Source organism: Coregonus clupeaformis, chromosome 29 (genome assembly GCF_020615455.1).
Source record: "Coregonus clupeaformis isolate EN_2021a chromosome 29, ASM2061545v1, whole genome shotgun sequence".
NCBI lineage: Eukaryota > Metazoa > Chordata > Actinopteri > Salmoniformes > Salmonidae > Coregonus > Coregonus clupeaformis.
This window is the reverse complement of record NC_059220.1, coordinates 15,672,877-15,699,707: the sequence shown is the minus strand read 5'-3', so window position 1 is coordinate 15,699,707 and position 26,831 is coordinate 15,672,877. Positions and strand designations below refer to the sequence as shown.

Below are 26,831 nucleotides of genomic sequence, written 5' to 3'. Positions count from 1 at the left end.
TTGTCTGATGTGTTCTGCTTATGAAGAATGTATGATTGCAAACTGTTCCAGAACAAAATAAAGTGGCAATAAATTCTTTTTTTTGTATCCCTGACCCTCCAAGGGCATTTGGTTTCCTCTCTCTCTCTCTCTCTCTCTCTCTCTCTCTCTCTCTCTCTCTCTCTCTCTCTCTCTCTCTCTCTCTCTCTCTCTCTCTCTCCCTCTCTCTCTATTGCCCTCTCTTTCCCTCTTGCCCCCTTCTCTCTCTCTCTCTCTCTCTCTCTCTCTCTCTCATGCTGCATCGTTCTGTTCGTCACAGGGCAAAGACAATGGCTATATCTGGAGTCCATTGAGTGCTTTCAAATTATCGTTATTCAAACGAGGAGAGAAGAGGAGACAGACAGAGGGAAGAGAGAATGGGTAGGGAAGTATATTTGTTAAGGGAGGGAACATATTTGATGCTCTTTGCTGGTAGACACAGACTTCACTAAGTCTAGTGGAATCAATACAGAAATTCCCATACAGTGGAATTGTTTATGGATATGCATGACTCATATCACCTTATTGACAATATCTGAAAGCTACGAGTCCTGTCCTGTTTCTCATGTCCTACTCCAGATCACAACGCTATAATATCAAGTGCTAATCCGTTTCAATTTACTCTTCCCATGCGGCAGTCAAACATCTTAGGAAAGGCTATCCAAACAACTTTTTCTCACAGTGAGTCTAAAACATGCAAGTCAACCCCATCTAGTAAATAGGATCTAGTCTGGCATTAACACTTCTACTTACACGTTCTCTGACAGCAGCACAGATGTGTTAGCTAATAAAGAAGGAGCCGTAATGGAGGATCAACACAGTGTTTAATTGATGCAGCCAGTGATCTAGCCCCAAAATGGCCACTTCATTGCTGACTCACTCACACATAATCACATCTGTTTCCATTACAGATTCTTGTAAAACATCCATCACACAGCAGCGACACAAAGGACTGACAATTACACCAACCAGTGTGTGTATTAATTGGATAATGGAGTACAGAGTTCAATCAAAATGTGTGTGTGTGTGTCTTACACTTTGGCTCTAAAAGTAGCTATACGCAGCATGGTGCTGTTTGCTCTTCTATAGAAGGAGGGGAAAATTGCTCAGCAGAGTCCTATTTGGGAAATCATTGGGGGGTATATGTGCTTCTGATTGTTTGTTACTCAACAAACACTTACAGTGGGGAAAAAAAAGTATTTAGTCAGCCACCAATTGTGCAAGTTCTCCCACTTAAAAAGATGAGAGAGGCCTGTAATTTTCATCATAGGTACACGTCAACTATGACAGACAAATTGAGAAAAAAAATCCAGAAAATCTCATTGTAGGATTTTTAATGAATTTATTTGCAGATTATGGTGGAAAATAAGTATTTGGTCACCTACAAACAAGCAAGATTTCTGGCTCTCACAGACCTGTAACTTCTTCTTTAAGAGGCTCCTCTGTCCTCCACTCGTTACCTGTATTAATGGCACCTGTTTGAACTTGTTATCAGTATAAAAGACACCTGTCCACAACCTCAAACAGTCACACTCCAAACTCCACTATGGCCAAGACCAAAGAGCTGTCAAAGGACACCAGAAACAAAATTGTAGACCTGCACCAGGCTTGGAAGACTGAATCTGCAATAGGTAAGCAGCTTGGTTTGAAGAAATCAACTGTGGGAGCAATTATTAGGAAATGGAAGACATACAAGACCACTGATAATCTCCCTCGATCTGGGGCTCCACGCAAGATCTCACCCCGTGGGGTCAAAATGATCACAAGAACGGTGAGCAAAAATCCCAGAACCACACGAGGGGACCTAGTGAATGACCTGCAGAGAGCTGGGACTAAAGTAACAAAGCCTACCATCAGTAACACACTACGCCGCCAGGGACTCAATTCCTGCAGTGCCAGACGTGTCCCCCTGCTTAAGCCAGTACATGTCCAGGCCCGTCTGAAGTTTGCTAGAGTGCATTTGGATGATCCAGAAGAGGATTGGGAGAATGTCATATGGTCAGATGAAACCAAAATATAACTTTTTGGTAAAAACTCAACTCGTCGTGTTTGGAGGACAAAGAATGCTGAGTTGCATCCAAAGAACACCATACCTACTGTGAAGTATGGGGGTGTAAACATAATGCATTGGGGCTGTTTTTCTGCAAAGGGACCAGTACGACTGATCCGTGTAAAGGAAATAATTAATGGGGCCATGTATCGTGAGATTTTGAGTGAAAACCTCCTTCCATCAGCAAGGGCATTGAAGATGAAACGTGGCTGGGTCTTTCAGCATGACAATGATCCCAAACACACCGCAAGGGCAACGAAGGAGTGGCTTCGTAAGAAGCATTTCAAGGTCCTGGAGTGGCCTAGCCAGTCTCCAGATCTCAACCCATAGAAAATCTTTGGAGGGAGTTGAATGTCTGTGTTGCCCAGCGACAGCCCCAAAACATCACTGCTCTAGAGGAGATCTGCATGGAGGAATGGACCAAAATACCAGCAACAGTGTGTGAAAACATTGTGAAGACTTACAGAAAACATTTGACCTGTGTCATTGCCAACAAAGGGTATATAACAAAGTATTGAGAAACTTTTGTTATTGACCAAATACTTATTTTCCACCATAATTTGCAAATAAATTCATAAAAAATCCTACAATGTGATTTTCTGGATTGTTTTTCCTCATTTTGTCTGTCATAGTTGACGTGTACCTACGATGAAAATGACAGGCCTCTCTCATCTTTTTAAGTGGGAGAACTTGCACAATTGGTGGCTGACTAAATACTTTTTTTCCCCACTGTAGATGTTTTCCTCTAAATTGTGTTATTTCTTTCTGAGTGATTCTCTGAGCGGCAACGCTGAATATACAGTTGAATGCATTAAGTTGTACAACTGACTAGATGTCCCCTTTTCCCTTTCTTAATGGCAGTACTGCAAATACATTCACAATTAGCTGTCTTTAGAATGTACCAATAAAAATGATGGTTGTATCAGTGCTGTTTGAGACTTGATAGTAACAACATCTTCACATTTGTTTGGTTGTTGAAATGGACAACTTGATGAGCTTTTTGCTAGAATGTCCACATTGCAGTATTTTTCCCACCTGCTGTCAGTATATTGATCATACTGTATTTCTAATACAACAGTACTCTGTCTCTAACATGATTGTCCTCTTGTCTCCCTGGTCTCTAACTCTCCCACCTCCTCCTCTCCTCTTGTCTCCCTGGTCTCTAACTCTCCCTCCTCCTCCTCTCCTCTTGTCTCCCTGGTCTCTAACTCTCCCTCCTCCTCCTCTCCTCTTGTCTCCCTGGTCTCTAACTCTCCCACCTCCTCCTCTCCTCTTGTCTCCCTGGTCTCTAACTCTCCCTCCTCCTCCTCTCCTCTTGTCTCCCTGGTCTCTAACTCTCCCACCTCCTCCTCTCCTCTTGTCTCCCTGGTCTCTAACTCTCCCTCCTCCTCCTCCTCTCCTCTTGTCTCCCTGGTCTCTAACTCTCCCTCCTCCTCCTCCTCTCCTCTTGTCTCCCTGGTCTCTAACTCTCCCTCCTCCTCCTCTCCTCTTGTCTCCCTGGTCTCTAACTCTCCCTCCTCCTCCTCCTCTCCTCTTGTCTCCCTGGTCTCTAACTCTCCCTCCTCCTCCTCTCCTCTTGTCTCCCTGGTCTCTAACTCTCCCTCCTCCTCTCCTCTTGTCTCCCTGGTCTCTAACTCTCCCTCCTCCTCCTCTCCTCTTGTCTCCCTGGTCTCTAACTCTCCCTCCTCCTCCTCTCCTCTTGTCTCCCTGGTCTCTAACTCTCCCTCCTCCTCCTCTCCTCTTGTCTCCCTGGTCTCTAACTCTCCCTCCTCCTCCTCTCCTCTTGTCTCCCTGGTCTCTAACTCTCCCTCCTCCTCCTCCTCTCCTCTTGTCTCCCTGGTCTCTAACTCTCCCTCATCCTCTCCTCTTGTCTCCCTGGTCTCTAACTCTCCCTCCTCCTCCTCTCCTCTTGTCTCCCTGGTCTCTAACTCTCCCTCCTCCTCTCCTCTTGTCTCCCTGGTCTCTAACTCTCCCTCCTCCTCCTCTCTCCTCTTGTCTCCCTGGTCTCTAACTCTCCCTCCTCCTCCTCCTCTCCTCCTTGTCTCCCTGGTCTCTAACTCTCCCCTCCTCCTCCTCTCCTCTTGTCTCCCTGGTCTCTAACTCTCCCTCATCCTCTCCTCTTGTCTCCCTGGTCTCTAACTCTCCCTCCTCCTCCTCTCCTCTTGTCTCCCTGGTCTCTAACTCTCCCTCCTCCTCCTCTCCTCTTGTCTCCCTGGTCTCTAACTCTCCCTCCTCCTCCTCTCCTCTTGTCTCCCTGGTCTCTAACTCTCCCTCCTCCTCCTCCTCTCCTCTTGTCTCCCTGGTCTCTAACTCTCCCTCCTCCTCCTCTCCTCTTGTCTCCCTGGTCTCTAACTCTCCCCTCATCCTCTCCTCTTGTCTCCCTGGTCTCTAACTCTCCCTCCTCCTCCTCTCCTCTTGTCTCCCTGGTCTCTAACTCTCCCTCCTCCTCCTCTCCTCTTGTCTCCCTGGTCTCTAACTCTCCCTCCTCCTCCTCTCCTCTTGTCTCCCTGGTCTCTAACTCTCCCTCCTCCTCCTCTCCTCTTGTCTCCCTGGTCTCTAACTCTCCCACCTCCTCCTCTCCTCTTGTCTCCCTGGTCTCTAACTCTCCCTCCTCCTCCTCTCCTCTTGTCTCCCTGGTCTCTAACTCTCCCTTCTCCTCTCCTCTTGTCTCCCTGGTCTCTAACTCTCCCTCCTCTTCCTCTCTCCTCAGAAGATCCTGGGGGAGTCGGTGGGGAGCACCAGTCCATCCCAGGAGCTTCGCTCTGCCCTATCCCCCCACACCAGCAGCTTGCTGGGCCAGCTGGAAAGCAGAATCAAGGATCTGAAGGTGTGGCTGAGAGACACAGAGCTCTACATCTTCAACTCCTGTCTGAGACAGGACACAGAGCAGGACCTGCAAGTCTCCACCCAGCTGCAGCACTTTAAGGTAGAGACTGGCCACTGCACACATGCACACACACACACACACACACACACACACACACACATCCAGAGTAGATGAAGGCCCCCCGTGCATAACACTGTCATAACACTACTACTGAGCTGGGTCTAACTGTCACCTGGTCTGGGCTGTAGGGACAGCTAGAGAGACACTGACTACTGGGCAGAAAGACTGAAGGTGAAATGATACAGATATCAAGTGATCAAATACAAAAGTATGAAATACTATCAAATATGTCTTTGAGTGTCTGGGTTTTACTTCAAGTACAGTAATACTGTATATATTTGTAGTGAAATGAATACTAGAGAAAATAAAGCTGTTTTAAAGCTAGCAAATCTGAACAAAACTATTATTTTACTTTAAAAAGCTGGAGGAACGAAACAGGATATTAATCAGAGTCAAAACACAGGTAGTAGAGTTAATTACCTTTATCCCACTGAGTGACTGTGACCGTTACAGAGAAGGAATTTTAAATATATACAGAGTTGACACTGAGAGAAATAACACTTTATAAAAAATAATAATTTTCTTTTGATAAGATGTCACACAGCACAGAGGGGAATAATTGGTTTATTGGAAAAAAAAAGCCAGGGGGAAAACTATTAGAAATATTGATAACTGCAATTTGTATGGACAGAAGATCCGTGGTACTAAATAAAGAAAGCGCATCAAATATTAAATAAAAAAGAAACCTGTGCATTTAACGATCATCTATCTGTTATGACAGTTCTGCTATAAATGGATTGAATATCCAGACTTGGCCCCATTACAGTTGGGCTGAACACAGCCCAGCAGGAGACAGAGCTTAGTCAGTCAGTCAGTCAGATACTGTTCAGTTATGTAGTTCATTAGACTAGACTACGCTAGATCCACTGGAAGGACCGCAGTCACATCCACTTTATACCCTCCTCCATGGAAAGATATGGAAACCTGGCAGGATAATGAAGAGGACACGGCAGCTAATACCTTATGAATAACACCCATTCATCCGCACTAATGTGAGAAAGCAAACACATAACCTCAACGTGATTATAATACTATCAATAAGGACATTTCTCATTAGTCAAACAGTCGATGTAATGGCGGCTATTCTGACTCGTCAGACATCAGATGTATGATGAAAACTACAAGCGTTGGGTAGGTTGAGTCCAGCCAGTCAGTCGGGTGTGTGTGTGTGTCCACTAATGAGTCTCTTCACCATCACCTGTCTGCTCCCCATTAACGCCTGATGAGGATGGTTTGGCTCTTCTCTCACGTGAAGCTTCGTACTCAGACAGCCCCTCTAATGTGGTTAGCACTTGGTAAAGAACAGGAATTCCTTATTCCTTATCATGGAGAAAATATTGATATTATATCATGTTTGTCACATTTTATTAGCTGGACGCCGGCCGGCCAAAGCCTAGCAATTGTAGCAGCTCAGAGCAGGGGCTGTAGGGAGATGGTCGGTCAGAGAGAGGAGGGTGGAGGGGTGCAGATGGACCCAGACCAGGTAGGGAGATGAGAAGAGATTGGGCCGGACCCCCCAGGTGAGGCCTGGACCCCATGTTGGCTTCTAGATCAGAAAACAAAGTAGAAACTGACATTAGAGCTGATATCTCTAAATCTATGGTGGCATCTCACTGCTCTCAGAGGTTGGAGGAGATAGGGGTATGTCACTGCAGTCTGTCCAACAGAGAAAACCCCCACTTTGAACAAGTCGGTAATCCATTTCTCTAGTAGAAAAATACTAAAAATAGAAATTAGGTTCTGGTGAGATTGAATAAATGGGATGGTTTGATTCTTGCTGTGCAGGCCAAAGTTTGACCTCAATGAAAATGGGGGCTTCTTATGGGGAGAGATTAAAATTAATTAGATCTCTTTGGTTGAGATGGTAGGAGGGAGGAATTCAATGTGATCAAGTATGCAGGAGGAGATAATTGTGAAATAGAACATTCTACGTCTTCCTCAGTGACATATTATCAATGTAATCCTTTTTAAAACATTTCGTTTTACAACAGATTATGGGGGAGTATGTTTGGTTTGTGGGCAAAATACAAATTCCTTAATGCCAAAGCTTGGCATGTAATCTGTGGGAATGTTTCCTAACTGATAGGCAATGTTTAACCTTCAAAAGGAAGAAGTAATATGGTAAAGAGACCGAGACAGACAGTGGTGGGAGAAAGGTGTTATTAAATGGAAAATGTGAAGTACGCAGCAGACTAAATTGAACTGTCTGGCCCCCCAGAGCAGTCCGGACACAATAGAGCCTAATTTTAAATGTAGTCCCCCTCTGGGAAGTCTGCGATACCATATCTGAAAAACCTTTCAATTCAATTAAACTGGGGTTATAGTATAGCTACATTATGAAGACCTCTTCTACTGGTTTCTCATTAATGCTGCTGTGTGTATGCTACAGTCCCCTGTAGCTCAGTTGGTAGAGCATGGCGCTTGCAACGCCAGGGTTGTGGGTTCGTTTCCCACGGGGGGCCAGTATGAAAATGTATGCACTCACTAACTGTAAGTCGCTCTGGATAAGAGCGTCTACTAAAATGTAAAATGTAACAGTGGATGTTGGGATGCTGTTCAATAAACTACTGTGTATTGGCTCGCTGGTGAATCTTGCTTGGTTTGCTTGCATTGAGGCATCTTCGATTTATCTGGAGCATGAGCTCTCGTCTTCCTACAACATCTTCAACCACACTAACAACAAGGGTATTTTGATAATATAGTGGCTATGCCATTACACTTATTGAATTGGGATTCCAAGTTAATATAAAATGGTGCTAGTTATCATAATAAACCTCCACACTTCACTTGCACAATTAACATTCCAATGATGTATTAGTGTAGGTTTTAGCCAACAATTTATGTCAGAACATTTAGATAGGAATCAACAGGGGGGCAGTTAGTTAGGATTTTAAAATGACTGAAGCACGTTACACCCCCCCCCCCCCTAACTATTTGTCAATTAGTCTATTACCCAAGCTAATTCCCTGACAGACACCCAGGTGTCTTCCTAATGTTGTATGAGTTGTTTGGGAGAGAGAGAGACCGAGAGAGAGAGAGAGAGAGAGAGAGAGAGAGAGAGAGAGAGAGAGAGAGAGAGAGAGAGAGAGAGAGAGAGAGAGAGAGAGAGAAAGACAGAGAGAGAGTGAGAGAGAGAGAAAGAGACAGAGACAGAGAGACAGAGACAGAGACAGAGACAGAGACAGAGAGAGGATGAGCGGTAGAAGCTGTAAGTGACAGAAACAAATGGAGCTGGAGGCACTGAGTCTGAGCTATGGGAATATGTGTGTCGGAACAAGAATTCATTACACTCATTTGCGATAACAAGTGCTTGTGATTTTAATTGACTTAATCAACAAATATAATTAATCTGAGATTTGTAATTAATGGTAATTGATTGAATATCCACTGCGTCACTGTCAAAGTTAAATCCCCATTTCTGGTACTTTCTACTGGAGGGCATCTAGTTTATCCTTGGCGTCTCCATGTTGTCCACATCTATTAAAAACGGACAGATTGAGGAAATAAAGCAGAGAAGGAGGAGTGTTGATCCGTTACAGAACAACAAACAACATTCTGTGACATACACTCTGAGCAAAACGACAAGAGAACACAATGTCTCCGCTAGTCTGGCTGTAACATGTTGCTATTTTGAGGTCTCTTTCATTTTTATAATGTCATATCATGGAGTAGTACTTCTCTCTGACACTTCAAGTGGATTGCATTTGGGAAAATGTAACCAAAATCTTGCCCTTTCCTGGTTTTACTGTATGGAAAGAGGATGCATCGAGACAGAGACCTAGGTCTCCATTTCACTGTGCTGTTATTTTCCTGGAATTACTGGAATTACTGTACCAGCTCTCCCACATGAAAAAATGATTTGTATTGTAGTATTCACGGTAATGTTTTTGCGAATTTAGTATACTGTAGTATGAACTGTAGTGTTTTTGCAGACTTTACTGTATTATTTACAATGAATAATACCGTGAATAATGTAGTCTTTACTGTAGTATACTGTAATATTTACAGTTAACTATAGTATCAGTACTGTAGTCAAATAAAACTGTAGTATATACTATAGTAATGAATGTTGTGTTTTTGTGGATTGTAGTATACTGCAGCATTTACTGTAGTGTTTTTGCGGACTGTAGTATACAGTAGTATTTATTGTAGTGTTTTTGCAGACGTTACTGTAATATTTACTATAGTGTTTTTGTTTTATTGTCTTTGACATAGAAGTGGAGGCTTTCTCCTTTAGGAAACCTACTGGATAAATACTAAAAGAGCACATTTTCTATAACATGTAGGTAGGTATGACTGGGGGCTGAACGGATAGTTCAGAGCTTCTGCTCTTTTCTATAAACTGTAGGGAACACAATATATGGTCTCTACTTCGTATGTATGTTTGTCATTTATGGGTGGCACAAATTGTGATATGGGGAGGGGAATGGGCAGGGTATATGCAAATTAAATACTGTAGTATTTACTGTAGTTAAAAAAGTGTCGTGTTTTTGCATACTGTAGTGTTTTTGTGGATAATACTGTAGTATTTAGAGTGTATTGTATTTTACAGTATACTACAGTTTACTATAGAATTATATAGTAAGTACTGTAGTATTCTATAGCAAACTGTAGTATTATTTAATGTGGGCTGATAGGAATGAAAATTTGCAGATTAATACAGTCGTGGTCAAAAGTTTTGAGAATGACACAAGTGTTGGTCTTCACAAAGTTTGCTGCTTCAGTGTTTTTAGATATTTTTGTCAGATGTTACTATGGTATGCTGAAGTATAATTACAAGCATTCCATAAGTGTCAAAGGCTTTTATTGACAATTACATTAAGTTTATGCAAAGAGTCAATATTTGCAGTGTTGACCCTTCTTTTTCAAGACCTCTGCAATCCGCCCTGGCATGCTGTCAATTAACTTCTGGGCCACATCCTGACTGATGACAGCCCATTCTTGTATAATCAATGCTTGGAGTTTGTCAGAATTTGTGGCTTTTTGTTTGTCCACCCGCCTCTTGAGGATTGACCACAAGTTCTCAATGGGATTAAGGTCTAGGGAGTTTCCTGGCCATGGACCCAATATTTCTATGTTTTGTTCCCCGAGCCACTTAGTTATCACTTTTGCCTTATGGCAAGGTGCTCCATCATGCTGAAAAAGGCATTGTTCCTCACCAAACTGTTCTTGGATGGTTGGGAGAAATTGCTCTCGGAGGATGTGTTGGTACCATTTTTTATTCATGGCTGTGTTCTTAGGCAAAATTGTGAGTGAGCCCACTCCCTTGGCTGAGAAGCAACCCCACACATGAATGGTCTCAGGATGCTTTACTGTTGGCATGACACAGGACTGATGGTAGCGCTCACCTTGTCTGCTCCGGACAAGCTTTTTTCCGGATGCCCCAAACATTCGGAAAGGGGATTCATCAGAGAAAATGACTTTACCCCAGTCCTCAGCAGTCCAATCCCTGTACCTTTTGCAGAATATCAGTTTGTCCCTGATGTTTTTCCTGGAGAGAAGTGGTTTCCTCGCTGCCCTTCTTGACACCAGGCCATCCTCCAAAAGTCTTCGCCTCACTGTGCGTGCAGATGCACTCACACCTGCCTGCTGCCATTCCTGAGCAACCTCTGCACTGGTGGTGCCCCGATTCCGCAGCTGAATCAATTTAAGGAGATTGTCCTGGCGCTTGCTGGACTTTCTTGGGCGCCCTGACACCTTCTTCACAACAATTGAACCTCTCTCCTTGAAGTTCTTGATGACCCGATAAATGGTTGATTTAGGTGCAATCTTACTAGCAGCAATATCCTTGCCTGTGAAGCACTTTTTGTGCAAAGCAATGATGACGGCACGTGTTTCCTTGCAGGTAACCATGGTTAACAGAGGAAGAACAATGATTTCAAGCACCACCCTCCTTTTAAAGCTTCCAGTCTGTTATTCTAACTCAATCAGCATGACAGAGTGATCTCCTGCCTTGTCCTCGTCAACACTCTCACCTGTGTTAACGAGAGAATCACTGACATGATGTCAGCTGGTCCTTTTGTGGCAGGGCTGAAATGCAGTGGAAATGTTTTTGGGGGATTAAGTTCATTTTCATGGCAAAGAGGGACTTTGCAATTAATTGCAATTCATCTGATCACTCTTCATATCATTCTGGAGTATATGCAAATTGCCATCATAAAAACTGAGGAAGCAGACTTTGTGAAAATTAATATTTGTGTCATTCTCACTGTATACAGTAGTAACACAAGATGGATTCAGATTCCCCTGTATATAGCCTCGTTATTGTTATTTTATTGTGTTACTTTTTATTTTATTTTTTACTTTAGTTTATTTAGTAAATATTTTTTTAACTATTTTTTCTTAAAACTGCATTGTTGGGTAAGTAAGGATTTCACGGTAAGGTCTACACCTGTTGTATTCGGCGCATGTGACAAATAGAATTTGATTTGATTTAATTTTATCAGGCCTTTGATAGAACACAGTGATAGAACACTGTGATAGAACACTGTGATAGCACACTGAGAAGGACCTGATGAGCTCTAAATACTCATCTCTAATAGGGTGCATCCCAAATGGCACCTTATTCCCTATACACAATACACTACTTTTGACCAGGGCCCTATGGGGTAGTGGACTATATAGGGAATAGGGTGTCATTTGGGAAACAACTATAGTCATTTCTTATAGTCATCTCTAACAGCCTCTAGATTGTATTACCAGACAGCTGATCCTGAGATTCCTTTATTAAAAAGCACCTGATAAATGTAGATCGATGTAGATTTTTTATTTTTTATTCTGATTTTTCAGGGGGTGCTAGAGCACCCTCAACACCCGTACTTCCCGCAGCTATGTGGGCTGGACAATTCAGTTCAGTTGAGAGATGGCTCTTTTTGGTTTGGTTTGGTTTTGTTGTCTTTTTTGTTGGGGGTTTCTGATATCAGGATAGGGACAATAGAGCAGCTTGGAGAGACGCTAGGTTCTCAGCAGCGCTGACTGGTAGCCCTTCCCGACTCTCGGCCTGAAATGGACTCATTGTATGGTTCTCTCTCTGCATACAGGGGGAAAGAAGGCCACTCCACCAGTGCTCCATGTATTTAGAAAAGCTTTTTAGCAAATATTGGCAGACTATACCCCTAGCCTCTGTGTCAATAAGGCTAAGACTCAATGGGGAGGAGAAATCAGTTTATGAAACCCAGAAATGCAGAAAGAATGAGGCCGGAGTCTGAAAATGTGAAAAGCTCGATATTGCAATGCAAATGTGAAAAGCATTTAGCATGCCATGCAATCTCCATAGACAAACATTTGCAGTAAAATGGCCTTACTGAAGAGCTCAGTGACTTTCAACGTGGCACCGTCATAGGATGCCATCTTTTCATTTTTGTGCCCTGCTAGAGCTGTCCCGGTCAACTGTAAGGGTAGTTATTGTGAAGTGGAAATGTCTAGGAGCAACAACGGCTCAGACGCAAAGTGGTAGGCCACACAAGCTCACAGAATGGGACTGCCGAGTGCTGAAGCGTGTAGCGCGTTAAAATAATCTGTCCTCGGTTGCAACACCCACTACAGAGTTCCAAACTGCATCTGGAAGCACTGTCAGCACAAGAACTGTTCGTCGGGAGCTTCATGAAATAGGTTGTCATGGCCGAAAAGCCGCACACAAGCCTAAGATCATCATGCATTGACTGGAGTGGTGTAAAGCTCGCTGCCATTGGACTTTGGAGCAGTGGAAACGCATTCTCTGGAGGGATGAATCACGCTTCACCATCTGGCAGTCCGACGGACGAATGCTACTTGCCCGAATGCATAGTGCCAAGTTTGGTGGTAAAGGAATAGTAGTCTGGGGCTGTTTTTCATGGTTTGGGCTAGGCCCCTTAGTTACAGTGAAGGGAAATCTTCACATTCTAGATGATTCTTTGCTTCCAACTTTGTGGCAACAGTTTGGGGAAAGCCCTTTCCTGTTTCAGCATGACAATGCCCCTGTGCACAAAGCGAGGTCTATACAGAAATGGTTTGTCGAGGTCGGTGTGGAAGAACTTGACTGGCCTGCACAGAGCCCGGACCTCAACCCCATCGAACACCTTTCGGATGAATTGGAACACTGACTGTGAGCCAGGCCTAATCGCCCAACATCAGTGTCCAACTTCACTAATGCTCTTGTGGCTGAATGGAAGCAAGTCCCCGCAGCAATGTTCCAACATCTAGTGGAAAGCCTTCCCAGAAGAGTGGAGACTGTTATTGCAGCAAAGGGGGGACCAACTCCATATTAATGCCCATGCTTTTGGAATGATATGTTTGACGAGCAGGTGTCCACATACTTTTGGTCATGTAGTGTATATGTGTGTATTGTTCAGTCATCTGTCTGTTGTCGAGGGGCCACTGACTCTCTAAACCCTAAAACTATGGCTGTTGTACATTGTACAGGATAACTTTATCACTGACAACAACCATCGCCCTTTGTCTCAGAACAGTCATTGCATTTTGCGATCACATTACCTGTTTAAAAAGACCAGGAAGGCCTGTAAATATATGCAAAACAGGGTGTTTAATATTTATTGGAAAATGTAAAGAAAATGTAAGGGAATGCTTTGCAGAGCGAGCAGGATTTACATAAATTGTTCTCCCAATGTTTCTGTCCTATTGCACACAGACGGAAAGTAGCTCTGGTTCTCTAGTCGCTATCATTGCTGCATATTTAAAAAGGGGGGTCTTGGCCTGGGCCACACACACACGTAGTCAGGGGAGTAGTGACGGTAATTGGGGGGTAGTGATGGTAGTCAGGGGGGTAGTGTGGGTAGTCAAGGGGTAGTTAGAGTAGTCAAGGTAGTGCGCGAGTAGTCAGGGGGGTAGTGAGAGTAGTCAGGGGGTAGTGAGGGTAGTCATGGGGGTAGTGAGGATAGTCAGGGGGGTAGTGAGGGTAGTCAGGGGGGTAGTGAGGGTAGTCAGGGGGTAGTCAGGGGGTAGTGAGGGTAGTCAGGGGGGTAGTTAGAGTAGTCAAGGTAGTGCGAGTAGTCAGGGGGGTAGTGAGAGTAGTCAGGGGGGTAGATAGGGTAGTCAGGGGGTAGTGAGGGTGGTCGGGGGGTAGTCAGGGGGGTAGTGAGGGTAGTCAGGGGGGTAGATAGGGTAGTCGGGGGTAGTGAGGGTGGTCGGGGGTAGTCAGGGGGTAGTAAGGGTAGTCAGGCGGGTAGTGAGGGTAGTCAGGGGAGTAGTGAGGGTAGTCAGGGGGGTAGTGAGGGTAGTCAGGGGGGTAGTGAGGGTAGTCAGGGGGTAGTGAGAGTAGTCAGGGGGGTAGTGAGGGTAGTTCCTGGTCGCCCCTGAACTGTGGCTGTGGAGTGGAATGGAGGGGCCAGGGTTGTGTCTCAAATGGCACCCTATTAGTAGTCAGGGGGGTAGTCAGGGGGTAGTGAGGGTGGTCGGGGGGTAGTCAGGGGGTAGTGAGGGTAGTCAGGGGGTAGTGAGGGTAGTCGGGGGGTAGTGAGGGTTGTCTGGGGGTAGTGAGGGTAGTCAGGGGGTAGTGAGGGTAGTCAAGGGGTAGTGAGGGTAGTCAGGGGAGTAGTGAGGGTAGTCAGGGGGGTAGTCAGGGTAGTCAGGGGGTAGTGAGAGTAGTCAGGGGGTAGTGAGGGTAGTCAGGGGGGTAGTGAGAGTGGTCAGGGGGGTAGTGAGGGTAGTCAGGGGGTAGTGAGAGTAGTCAGGCGGGTAGTGAGGGTAGTCAGGGGGGTAGTGAGGGTAGTCAGGGGGGTAGTGAGGGTAGTCAGGGGGTAGTGAGAGTAGTCAGGGGGTAGTGAGGGTAGTCAGGGGGGTAGTGAGAGTAGTCAGGGGGGTAGTGAGGGTAGTCATGGGGTAGTGAGGGTGGTCAGGGGGTAGTGAGGCTAGTCAGGGGGGTAGTGAGGCTAGTCAGGGGGGTAGTGAGGGTAGTTCCTGGTCGCCCCTGAACTGTGGCTGTGGAGTGGAATGGAGGGGCCAGGGTTGTGTCTCAAATGGCACCCTATTCCCTATTTAGTGTACTAGTTTTGACCAGGGCCCATAGGGAATAGTGTGCCATTTGGGACACAGCTTGGTTCTGGGTTGCATTAAGCCACATCTAAGAAGCAGTAGGGAAAAGAAACACTGCTTTAAAGAGAATAATAAAATGCATATTTTAAAACCCCACATTTGGATGCTTTATAGAGAGAGAAAAAATGTATGATAGCCATATTAAATTAAGTTCATTAGCAGGTTTTGGGGTGTTAAATGGTTTGACAGCTTCGTCTAACTCTTTGAACTATGAAGACTTGTACACACATACTGGTATTCATGAGTTCTTCTCCTGAGTCCTCCACTCCCCACCTAAACATGTTGCCAATTAATATGGTTACAAAGGCTACTGTAACTGGTCCTCTTAAACCCTACTGTACACTAATGGGAAGTTGTGAGCAATGTACTTCAGGTAAAAAAAAATATTTTTTTAAATGTAAAATGTAAATTGACACTCTCCTTCTTTTGCCTTTCCCCTGCCTCTGTCCCCTCTATCTCATTCCCCCCTCCACTCTCCTCCCCCTCCAGTCTCTGTGTCTGGAGGTGCGTGGGAGGCGTAAGGGCATGTCCTTGGTACTGAGGCTGTCCCAGCGGCTGCAGGAGGAGCAGGCGCAGCAGAGCAGTCCAGACTCAGAGCAACAGGCCCTGCAGCTGCTGACCGTCAACCTGGAGCGGCGCTGGGAGGCCATCATCATGCAGGTGCTGCAGTGGCAGACCCGCCTCCGGAGGGCCCTGGGGACAGATCAGGTGAGACCTCACACCCTGCATGGCACCACACGGTTCAAATACTATTAATATTGACCTGACGCAATAGGGGAAGAGGGTGGAATATGTAATATACAGTCCATTCAGAAAGTATTCAGACCCCTAGACTTTTTCCACATTTTGTTACATTATAGCCTTATTCTAAACTGGATTACATTGGGTTTTTTCTCATCAATCTACACACAATAACCCATAATGACAAAGCAAAAACAGGTTTTTATACATTTTGATGATGCTGCCACCACCATGCTTCACCGTAGGGATGGTGCCAGGTTTCCTCTTTATTTATTTATTTATTTCACCTTTATTTAACCAGGTAAGCAAGTTGAGAACAAGTTCTCATTTACAACTGCGACCTGGCCAAGATAAAGCAAAGCAGTGCGATAAAAACAACAACACAGAGTTACATATGGGGTAAAAAAACATAAAGTCAAAAAATACAACAGAAAAGATATATACAGTGTGTGCAAATGTAGCAAGTTATGGAGGTAAGGCAATAAATAGGATATAGTGCAAAATAATTACAATTAGTATTAACACTGGAATGCTAGATGTGCAAGAGATTATGTGCAAATAGAGATACTGGGATGCAAAAGAGCAAAATAAATAACAATATAGGGATGAGGTAGTTGGGTGGGCTAATTTCAGATGGGCTGTGTACAGGTGCAGTGATCGGTAAGGTGCTCTGACAACTGATGCTTAAAGTTAGTGAGGGAGATAAGAGTCTCCAGATGGCCTGGAGCCAGTGGGTTTGACGACGAACATGTAGTGAGGACCAGCCAACAAGAGCGTACAGGTCACAGTGGTGGGTAGTGTATGGGGCTTTGGAGACAAAACGGATGGCACTGTGATAGACTACATCCAATTTGCTGAGTAGAATGTTGGAGGCTATTTTGTAAATGACATCGCCAAAGTCAAGGATCGGTAGGATAGTCAGTTTTACGAGGGCATGTTTGGCAGCATGAGTGAAGGAGGCTTTGTTGCGATGGGACGTGATGCTTGGCATTCATGCCAAAGAGTTCAATCTTGGTTTCATCAGACCAGAGCATCTTGTTCCCCATGGTCTGAGTCCTTTAGGTGCCTCTTGGCAAACTCCAAGCGGGCTGTCATGTGCCTTTTACTGAGGAGTTGCTTCCGTCTGGGCACTCTACCATAGAGGCCTGATTGGTGGAGTGCTGCAGAGATGGTTGTCCTTCTGGAAGGTTCTCCCATCTCCACAGAGGAACTCTGGAGCTCTGTTAGAGTGACCATCAGGTTCTTGGTCACCTCCCTGACCAATGCCCTTCTCCACCGATTGCTCAGTTTGGCCGGGCAGCTTCAATGCTGCAGAAAATTTTTGGTACCCTTCCCCAGATCTACGCTTCGACACAATCCTGTCTCGGAGCTCTACGGACAATTCCTTCGACCTCATAGCTTGGTTTTTGCTCTGACATGCACTGTCAACTGTGGGACCTTATATAGACAGGTGTGTGCCTTTCCAAATCATTTCCAATCAATTGAATTTACCACAAGTGGACTCCAATCAAGTTGTAGAAACATCTCAAGGATGATCAATGGAAACAGGATGCACCAGAGCTCAATTTCGAGTCTCATAGCAAAAGGTCTGAATACTAATAAGGTATTTTTGTTTTTTTATTTTATTTATAAATTTGCTAAATTTTGGTTATTGTGTTTAGATTGATGAGGAATTTTTTTATTTAATCCATTTTAGAATAAGGCTGTAGCGTAACAAAATGTGGAAAAAGGGAAGGGGTCTGAATACTTTCCGAAGGCAATGTGTATGTAACATTTACCACCACTCAGACCAGGTGACTCAGCCTGGCCCCGCATGGCAGAAATCATACAGGTCTGACTGTAAAGACACCTAGTCCAGGGATGTTTGACCACTCCTCAAGAGACCTGGGTGTCTCCTGGTTTGCTCATATAACTTCAAAATGTAGCGCTTAGATACAGCTGGTCATGTGGATATACTCTGTACATGTATGTACTAGCAGCTAGCCAGCTATACATTCTGTTTAAGTCATAAAGGATCAGTTTATGCCCTCTAAAGAAGCTCCCCAACTCTAGAACAAGCTATTTATGAGTGGTATTATTCCTCTCAAAATGAGCTGTCCAGGGGTAAGTTATTTAGGCCAGCGACAGAGAAGGAAATGTAGTGCACTGTAATAATAGTGATGTATACTGCACGGAAAGTGGCTGTGGTACATTTGGATATACAGTGGGGAGAACAAGTATTTGATACACTGCCGATTTTGCAGGTTTTCCTACTTACAAAGCATGTAGAGGTCTGTAATTTGTATCATAGGTAAACTTCAACTGTGAGAGACGGAATCCAAAAAATCCAGATAATCACATTGTATGATTTTTAAGTAATTAATTTGCATTTTATTGCATGACATAAGTATTTGATACATCAGAAAAGCAGAAATTAATATTTGGTACAGAAACCTTTGTTTGCAATTACAGAGATCATATGTTTCCTGTAGGTCTTGACCAGGTTTGCACACACTGCATCAGGGATTTTGGCCCACTCCTCCATACAGACCTTCTCCAGATCCTTCAGGTTTCGGGGCTGTTGCTGGGCAATACGGACTTTCAGCTCCCTCCAAAGATTTTCTATTGGGTTCAGGTCTGGAGACTGGCTAGGCCACTCCAGGACCTTGAGATGCTTCTTACGGAGCCACTCCTTAGTTGCCCTGGCTGTGTGTTTCGGGTCGTTGTCATGCTGGAAGACCCAGCCACGACCCATCTTCAATGCTCTTACTGAGGGAAGGAGGTTGTTGGCCAAGATCTCGCGATACATGGCCCCATCCATCCTCCCCTCAATACGGTGCAGTCGTCCTGTCCCCTTTGCAGAAAAGCATCCCCAAAGAATGATGTTTCCACCTCCATGCTTCACGGTTGGGATGGTGTTCTTGGGGTTGTACTCATCCTTCTTCTTCCTCCAAACACGGCGAGTGGAGTTTAGACCAAAAAGCTTTATTTTTGTCTCATCAGACATTTAAAAAAAAAAACATTTTTAGTCATTTAGCAGACACTCTTATCCAGAGCGACTTACAGTTAGTGAATACATATTAAAAAAAAATTATCCTGCCCCCCCGTGGGAATCGAACCCACAACCCTGGCGTTGCAAACGCCATGCTCTATCAACTGAGCTACATCCCTGCCGGCCATTCCCTCCCCTACCCTGGACGACGCTGGGCCAATTGTGCGCCGCCCATGAGTCTCCCGGTCGCGGCCGGCTGCGACAGAGCCTGGACCACATTACCTTCTCCCATTCCTCCTCTGGATCATCCAGATGGTCATTGGCAAACTTCAGATGGGCCTGGACATGCGCTGGCTTGAGCAGGGGGACCTTGCGTGCGCTGCAGGATTTTAATCCATGACGGCGTAGTGTGTTACTAATGGTTTTCTTTGAGACTGTGGTCCCAGCTCTCTTCAGGTCATTGACCAGGTCCTGCCGTGTAGTTCTGGGCTGATCCCTCACCTTCCTCATGATCATTGATGCCCCACGAGGTGAGATCTTGCATGGAGCCCCAGACCGAGGGTGATTGACCGTCATCTTGAACTTCTTCCATTTTCAAATAATTGCGCCAACAGTTGTTGCCTTCTCACCAAGCTGCTTGCCTATTGTCCTGTAGCCCATCCCAGCCTTGTGCAGGTCTACAATTTTATCCCTGATGTCCTTACACAGCTCTCTGGTCTTGGCCATTGTGGAGAGGTTGGAGTCTGTTTGATTGAGTGTGTGGACAGGTGTCTTTTATACAGGTAACGAGTTCAAACAGGTGCAGTTAATACAGGTAATGAGTGGAGAACAGGAGAGCTTCTTAAAGAAAAACTAACAGGTGTGTGAGAGCCGGAATTCTTACTGGTTGGTAGGTGATCAAATACTTATGTCATGCAATAAAATGCAAATTAATTTCTTAAAAATCATACAATGTGATTTTCTGGATTTTTGTTTTAGATTCCGTCTCTCACCTGCAAAATCGGCAGTATATCAAATACTTGTTCTCCCCACTGTATGGGCTAGACGTCCCAAATGGTACCCTATTCCCTATATAGTACGCTACTTTTCACCAGAGCCCAGAGGGTAGTGCTTTATATATGGAATAAGGTGCAAGTTGGTACGCGGCCTTGCATATGTATACATATGCATATGTATATTTTGTATACATCTGGCCCTTCATTGGACACTGTGTTAACAAACCTCCAAACGAGCTTCAACGCCATACAACACTCCTTCCGTAGCCTCCAACTGCTCTTAAACACTAGTAAAACTAAATGCATGCTCTTCAACCGAACGCTGCTTGCACCCGCCCATCCGACTAGAATCACTACTCTCGGCGGGTCTGACCTAGAGTATGTGGACAACTATAAATACCTAGTTGTCTGGTTAGACTGTAAACTCTCCTTCCAGACTCACATTAAGCATCTCCAATCAAAAGTTAGATCTAGAATCGGCTTCCTATTTCGCAACAAAGCCTCCTTCAAACATGCCCTCGTAAAACTGACTATCCGACCGATCCTTGACTTTGGCGATGTCATTTCCAAAATAGCCTCCAACACAAATTGGATGTAGTCTATCACAGTGCCATCCGTTTTGTCACCAAAGCCCCATATACTACCCACCATTGTGACCTGTATGCTCTTGTTGGCTGGCCCCCACTACATATTTGTCGCCAAACCCACTGGCTCCAGGTCATCTATAAATCACTGCTAGGCAAATCCCCGTCTTATCTTAGCTCACTGGTCACCATAGCAACACCCACCCGTAGTCTGCGCTCCAGCAGGTATATCTCACTGGTCATCCCCAAAGCCAACACCGCCATTCCTTCCAGTTCTCTGCTGCCAATGACTGGAACAAACTGCAAAAATCTCTGAAGCTGGAGACTCTTATCTCCCTCACTAATTTTAAGCGTCAGTTGTCAGAGCAGCTTACCGATCACAGCACCTGTACACAGCCATTCTGAAATTAGGCCACCCAACTACCTCATCCCCATATTGTTATTTATTTTGCTAATTTGCACCCCAGTATCTCTATTTGCACATCACCTTTTGCATATCTATCATTCCAGTGTTAATACGAAATTGTAACTATTTTGCACTATGGCCTATTTATTGCCTTACCTCCATAACTTACTACATTCGCACACACTGTATATATATTTTCTGTTGTATTTTTGTCTTTATGTTTTGTTTACCCCATATGTAACTCTGTGTTGTTGTTTTTATCGCACTGCTTTGCTTTATCTTGGCCAGGTCGCAGTTGTAAATGAGAACTTGTTCTCAACTTGCTTACCTGGTTAAATAAAGGTGAAAAAAATTATTGACAACATTATATACACCCAGCCGAGAATACAGAGAGCTCGTCCAAAATGGCACCCTATTCCCCATTGGCCCTGGTCAAAAGTAGTGCACTATGTAGGTCAGCGTTCCCCAACTCGGTCCTGGGGACCCCAAGGGGTGCACGTTTTGTTTTTGGCCCTAGCCCTACACAGCTGATTCAAATAATAAAAGCTTAATGATGAGTTGATTATTTGAATCACCTGTGTAGGGCTAGGGCAAAATCCAAGACATGCACCCCTTGGGGTACCCAGGACCGAGTGTGGGAAAGGCTGCACTATATAAGTGCACTACTTTTGACCAGGGTCTATTGGCAAAACTAGAGCACTATATAGGAAATGGGTGACAATTTAGTACGCAGGCAGTGTGATGTCTGGCAACTTCAGACTGTTCTACAATATACATAACCCCCCTTTTTCTCATGAATGTGTAATGGCACGAGGCTCAGCTCCAAATAGTGCAAATAGAGTTGTCACTCTGTAAAGTACCTCTGTTTCCTTCAGTCTGTTTGTGTAATGTGGAGAACAGATGGAATCACCATTAAATCTGTAGTGAAATCCCCACCACCACCACCACACATCCCTTATGTAGATCAGATGGACATATTCACCCATAGTTCATAGTCTCTCTCTCTCTCTCTCTGTCCTCTTGTCTGCATTCCTGGGGGGACAGCAACGTGCTACTGTGCACGTGGGGAAGAGAGAAAGCCAGGCAGGGTTTGGCTGGTTGTCTACTGTGTTATATCCATTCCAGTACTGCAGGGAGAGAGAAGACAAATAGCAAAGGCCACTAGGATTCTGACCTTGCAGGCTGAAGTCCAATTTTACATGGAGGATGTGTCCTGAATAGGGGGGAAACAGATTCGGTTTGTTTGTAAATGAAACACTGTGCTGAATGATAAAAGGAGTGTGGTCACTACTGCGCTAGTCCCTTCTCTAGATGTCCCACCGCCTTTTCTAGCATTTATGAAAATGAGAATTTTTTTCAATTTGGGTATTTTGAGAGTGTTTACCTTTTACCATTCCATGTGCCGGCCGAGGAGGTGAATGGAAAACATGATGTTTAAAGGCAATTATTCTGCTGTCAGGAAGTGGATTTCTGGGTTCTTGTCTTTGTCTTATTAGTTGGCTATCAGGTGAAGTGCTTGATAAGACTGGCTAGCTACTGCTCCTTGTGTTGTGACCATTTGGTTATATACTATAGGTGAAAGCTTTAGTTCAGATATCTAGGGTGAGTTTCCCAAAACCTTCTTAGCACTAAAAACATCTTAAAGGGGCAATCTGCAGTTCAAACATCAACAAAGCAGCCATTCTGCCATTGTTTTGGTAAACAGCTGAGGGTGGACGAACAATGGTCGTAGTGGAAACTCACCCCTGGTTAGTTAGTTAGATAGGTGCTTGGTGCATCATTTAGTCCAGTGTTAGCTAGGTCAGCTGAGGCTGATTGATTCACAGATGAAGGTTTTATCCTGCATTAGCAACCCCAGCTTATAGTCATTAGGATTTCCTTTATCAGCAAGAAGAGAATAAACAGAAATCTAATAGAAATTCATTACAGAGGGTGTGCCACATAGCAAGTGCTAGATTTACCACTTTATTCGATTAATGAGATAAAAATGGCTAATATAAATAGGCCCTCTCTCTTATATTAATGAGATGCCAAGCAATTTGTATAATTGTGTCCTCCTTAGCAAAATGTCTGTGTCTAAGCACATTTTAAGACGATGCAGTCTTTAGAGAATCGTGCTATGCAATGCTTTGCTTTCTCCCCAAAATTGAAAGGATTAACCTTGTATCCCAAAAAAATGGAACAGCTCTTTATTTTTTTTAATTGATTTTCAACCAGTAAATTTGAGCTTCTCCCTTTTATCTCTCTGTCTCTCTGAAGGTCCCAGGGAACATCGTAGAGGCTGGTCTCATGGACCTCCACGGCCCAGCTGAGGACTCCTGGGAGTGGGATGAAATGGACATGACCATCGTGGAGCACATGGAGCCAAAGGAATTTGATGACAAACAAAACGCTGAATGTGAATCAGGTCCTGGATCCCCTGGGGCCGGTTTAAACTATGACATGTCCGAGTCGAGCCCGCGTGTCACTCAGCGAGGGATGTCCTTGAGCGAATCGTCTGGAGTGACACCTCTGTCTTCTCAGCGTCCCAATGTCTATCAGGTGTACAGCCTGCATAATGTGGAGCTTTACAGACAGCCTCACTTCCCCTCCGTACACAAGACCTCTTCTCCGGCAAAAGCCGGGAGGAAGCAGCCTCTTCTGAAGAGCCTGAGCAAAGACTCCTCCTTCTCATCTGTAGAATCCCTGCCAGACCTCCTAGGGGGTCTGCTTGTCTGGGGAAAGCAGGGGGGACACGGCGGGGAGTCCGCCCGCAGATCAGAGAGCGAGAGCGGGATAGTCAGTGAGGGTGAGACAGAAACAACTGCCAACTCCGAGGTCTGTCTAGATGACCCACGGAGAGGAGGCAGCACCTCCCTCAGACCCCCCACAGGAGTCAACTCGCCTGGGGAAGACGACGACGACGAGGGGGACAGGGTGTGTGACGAGGACATTGACAGGATCCTAGAACGGGCCAACAAGGTAGCGCTGTATGGGGACAGTGTGTCTGTGACGGCGCTGAGAAAGAGAGACCAAAACAGATCCAAAGCAGGGAAGAAGAAGAGAGGAGGAGGAGAGGAGGGAGGTGGAGGAGGGGAGAACCGGAGGAGACACAGGAGAGAGTCCAACGTGGAGATTCTGATCAACGGACGTGGCCTCAGGCCTGACTCCGAGGAGGAAGATGAGAGGAGAGTGACAGGGGAGAAGGGCCGTAGAGACAGAGAGATCCCCCATCTGTCCCAAGGGTCCTCCCTGGAGTCCCTGTATGCAGCGGGGGAGCTATTTCCATCCGGCAAAGACACTCTCCAGCACTCCACGTCTCTGGAGAGCTGGCTGGCCCCGTGTAAGAGCTGGGAGGAGGCCGAAGGAGAGGGAGGCAGCCAGGGCAGCCTGAGGGAGCTGGGCCTGGGCACCGGAGCTATAGAGCCCACAGGGGAACTGAGCCACAGGACTCTGGAGCTCCTCAAACGCCTGGAGAACATCCAGACCCCGCTACACGACCTGAAGATGACACGCAGCATCTCTGACATCACACTGCAGAGCAGCAGCTCCCTGCGCCACCCTGGGGTGGAGTATGGACCTGGGGGGCCTGGGCACGCTGGGCGCCTCTCAGGGGGCCGGGGTGGATCCCCCTCCTCCGTCAACAAGAGCTCGGCTGCGTCTCTGACAGAGCTGAGCAGCACAGAGGACTCGTCGGTGGGCACTGAGGACCTGGCCGTACTGAGGAACAGCTGCTGCCTGCTGGACTCCAACGCCTCCTTCAGGAAGCACCACCACCGGGCCCAGCCGGGGGATCACCACGGAGGTCATGGGGGTCACGACGAGGCGGACGCCAGCATCAGCATGGTGGTCAACGTGTCATGCACCTCGGCCTGCACTGATGACGAGGATGACAGTGACCTTCTGTCCAGCTCCACGCTGACCCTGACTGAAGAGGAGTTGGGTATCAAGGAGGATGAGGAGGATGACAGTGACCTTCTGTCCAGCTCCACGCTGACCCTGACTGAAGAGGAGTTGGGTATCAAGGAGGATGAGGAGGATGACAGTGACCTTCTGTCCAGCTCCACACTGACCCTAACTGAAGAGGAGCTGGGTATCACCTCTGAAGAGGAGTACATGGAGGGCTCCTTAGGCCTGGGCCTGGAGTACATGGAGGGCTCCTTAGGCCTGGGCCTGGAGTACATGAAGAACGAGTTCCACAACTGGATCCACAATCCCTCCCGCTCCCAGCAGCAGTCCCAGTCCGGCTGCGGTTGGGACAAGAACCAAGTGTATGACCCTCTAGGGGACGAGCTGCAGTGTGGCACCCTATCCAAAGACCGCACCAACAGGCCGTCTGTAGGCAATGAGCGCTGCTCCTTCCTAAACCGCTCAGCGCTGAGGCTCCTGGAGTCCCACACCAACAGCAACGTGAAGAAGGAGTGTCTCAGGACGTTGCCTGACGTGGTGGACACCAACAGGAAGAACGCCACGCGGAGCTACATCAGCCAGTTTGTAGATGACATGGAGAACGGGAATGTGGACAACTCCCACATCAAAGGGAAGGATGAGGACAATGAGCTGTTACGAGAGGAGGGGAGCCTCTTCACCAAGAAAGGGGAGTCCTTCAAAGACTGTTATGTGAACGAGTCAGTGGTGAACGGAGGGGACCAGCAGAGGGGCATGGGAATGGCCACTGCCACCACGCCGTCCTTGTGTGAGACGCTGTCCCAGCTCCAGGCCAAGGAGTCCTCTCTAGAGAGCCAGCTCAGAGGGGAAATCCCCTGCCAGAGCTCCAGCCACTCCTCCCCCTCTCTCTCCCCACTGGAGGACTGCTGTGGCTCCCACCACCACCACGCCCTGCAGAGACCACCCCGCTCTGGAAACAACAGTCAGGAGAATCTCTTCTCCTCATTCCTCAGTGATGTCCACACCCAGCAGAGCATTGGAGATGCCAGCTCCAACCCCGGCCCAGACCCCAACTCAGACCACCCCTACTGCAGCCACCTCCACCCCCAGGTGCCCCCATGCCAGGACCAAAAGAGCCAGGAGAACATGCACAACTTTGTGATGGAGATCATCGACATAGCCTCAGTGGCTCTGAAGAACAAGGAGAGCCAGGCAGAGGACAAAGAGAGACCCGGCCAGACTGGAGCCCAGATCAGGGACAAAGTCCTGGAGCAGTCCCACCGGCCCATCCACCTCCACAAGGGAGACTTTTACTCCTACCTGTCTATCAACTCCCACGACTCAGACTGTGGAGAGGTTAGCACCTATATAGACAGCAAGAGCACCACCCCCTTACTGTCGACTACCCCAGATATCAGGGACAAGGAGATGCTGTTTGAGGCTTGTACTGAGGAAGTGTACCTGGGACCTCCTCTCTGCTACAGCATGGCTGTCACCAAGAGGCCCAGGAGGCACAGTCCCAAACTAATGGACTGCTACTCCTCCTCTCCCTCTCCTGCTGCCCAAAGCCAGAGTCAGAGCCAAGCACCTCTGCCCACCTGCAATGAATACCAAAAAGCACATGGTATTTATCCTGGAAGTATAGCTTGGAGACAGCTACAGTGCCATAATGAGGCTTCTTATCTTAATCCGTTACCATGTGAAACCCTGATAGACACTGTTGAATGTTTTGCAGATACTCAAATGCTTGAATCCAATATTTCCCCTGTAATGACTAAGATAAGGGTCTCTTGCTCCAGTACAAATCCTTTAAAAGAGGAAGGCAGCCTCTGTATTAATCCTAAAATTAACTGTCCCCCGATAAGAAACTGTGATAGGGATGAAAAAGGGCCTACTTCACAGTGGATGAAACATAATAATGTCAGGAAAAGCAACAGCTCTCTTCAGGAAGTCAAGTCAATTCATAAACAGAAGCAGGTGAGTTAGACATTACACCCTTTTTACACCCACCCTCCAATCTCCACGTAATGGGACTGGTGCGCATTTCAGCCTGTTATGTATTCATATCTGTGACTAAATATTGAGGAGGTCTTTTTATTCACTCCTTCATTCATCCCCCCCTCCCTCCTCCTCCTTCTCTTCTTCCCTGAAGTGTCGATGGAAGAGGGATTTGCTTAGCATCTTCCGATTTAGAATGTTAAGGTCTACGGAACAGAATAATCA

General features: G+C 46.1%; 1 protein-coding gene and 1 non-coding gene across 3 annotated transcripts in view; one reads left to right on the top strand and one right to left on the bottom strand.

Moving 5' to 3' along the window:
* LOC121544709 (A-kinase anchor protein 6) overlaps positions 1–26,831 on the top strand; it is a 207,344-nt gene that overhangs the window by 175,863 nt on the left and 4,650 nt on the right. For both annotated transcript variants that reach the window (XM_041854787.1, XM_041854786.1), the window contains exons 11-13: positions 4,779–4,994; positions 15,534–15,752; positions 23,001–26,585. In XM_041854787.1, coding sequence (XP_041710721.1) covers positions 4,779–4,994; positions 15,534–15,752; positions 23,001–26,585 — 4,020 coding nt within the window. The remainder of the gene's footprint in view (positions 1–4,778; positions 4,995–15,533; positions 15,753–23,000; positions 26,586–26,831) is intronic.
* Positions 9,235–9,291, bottom strand: LOC121545225. The gene has a single exon (XR_005996222.1). It is a non-coding gene; the product is annotated as a U7 small nuclear RNA (small nuclear RNA).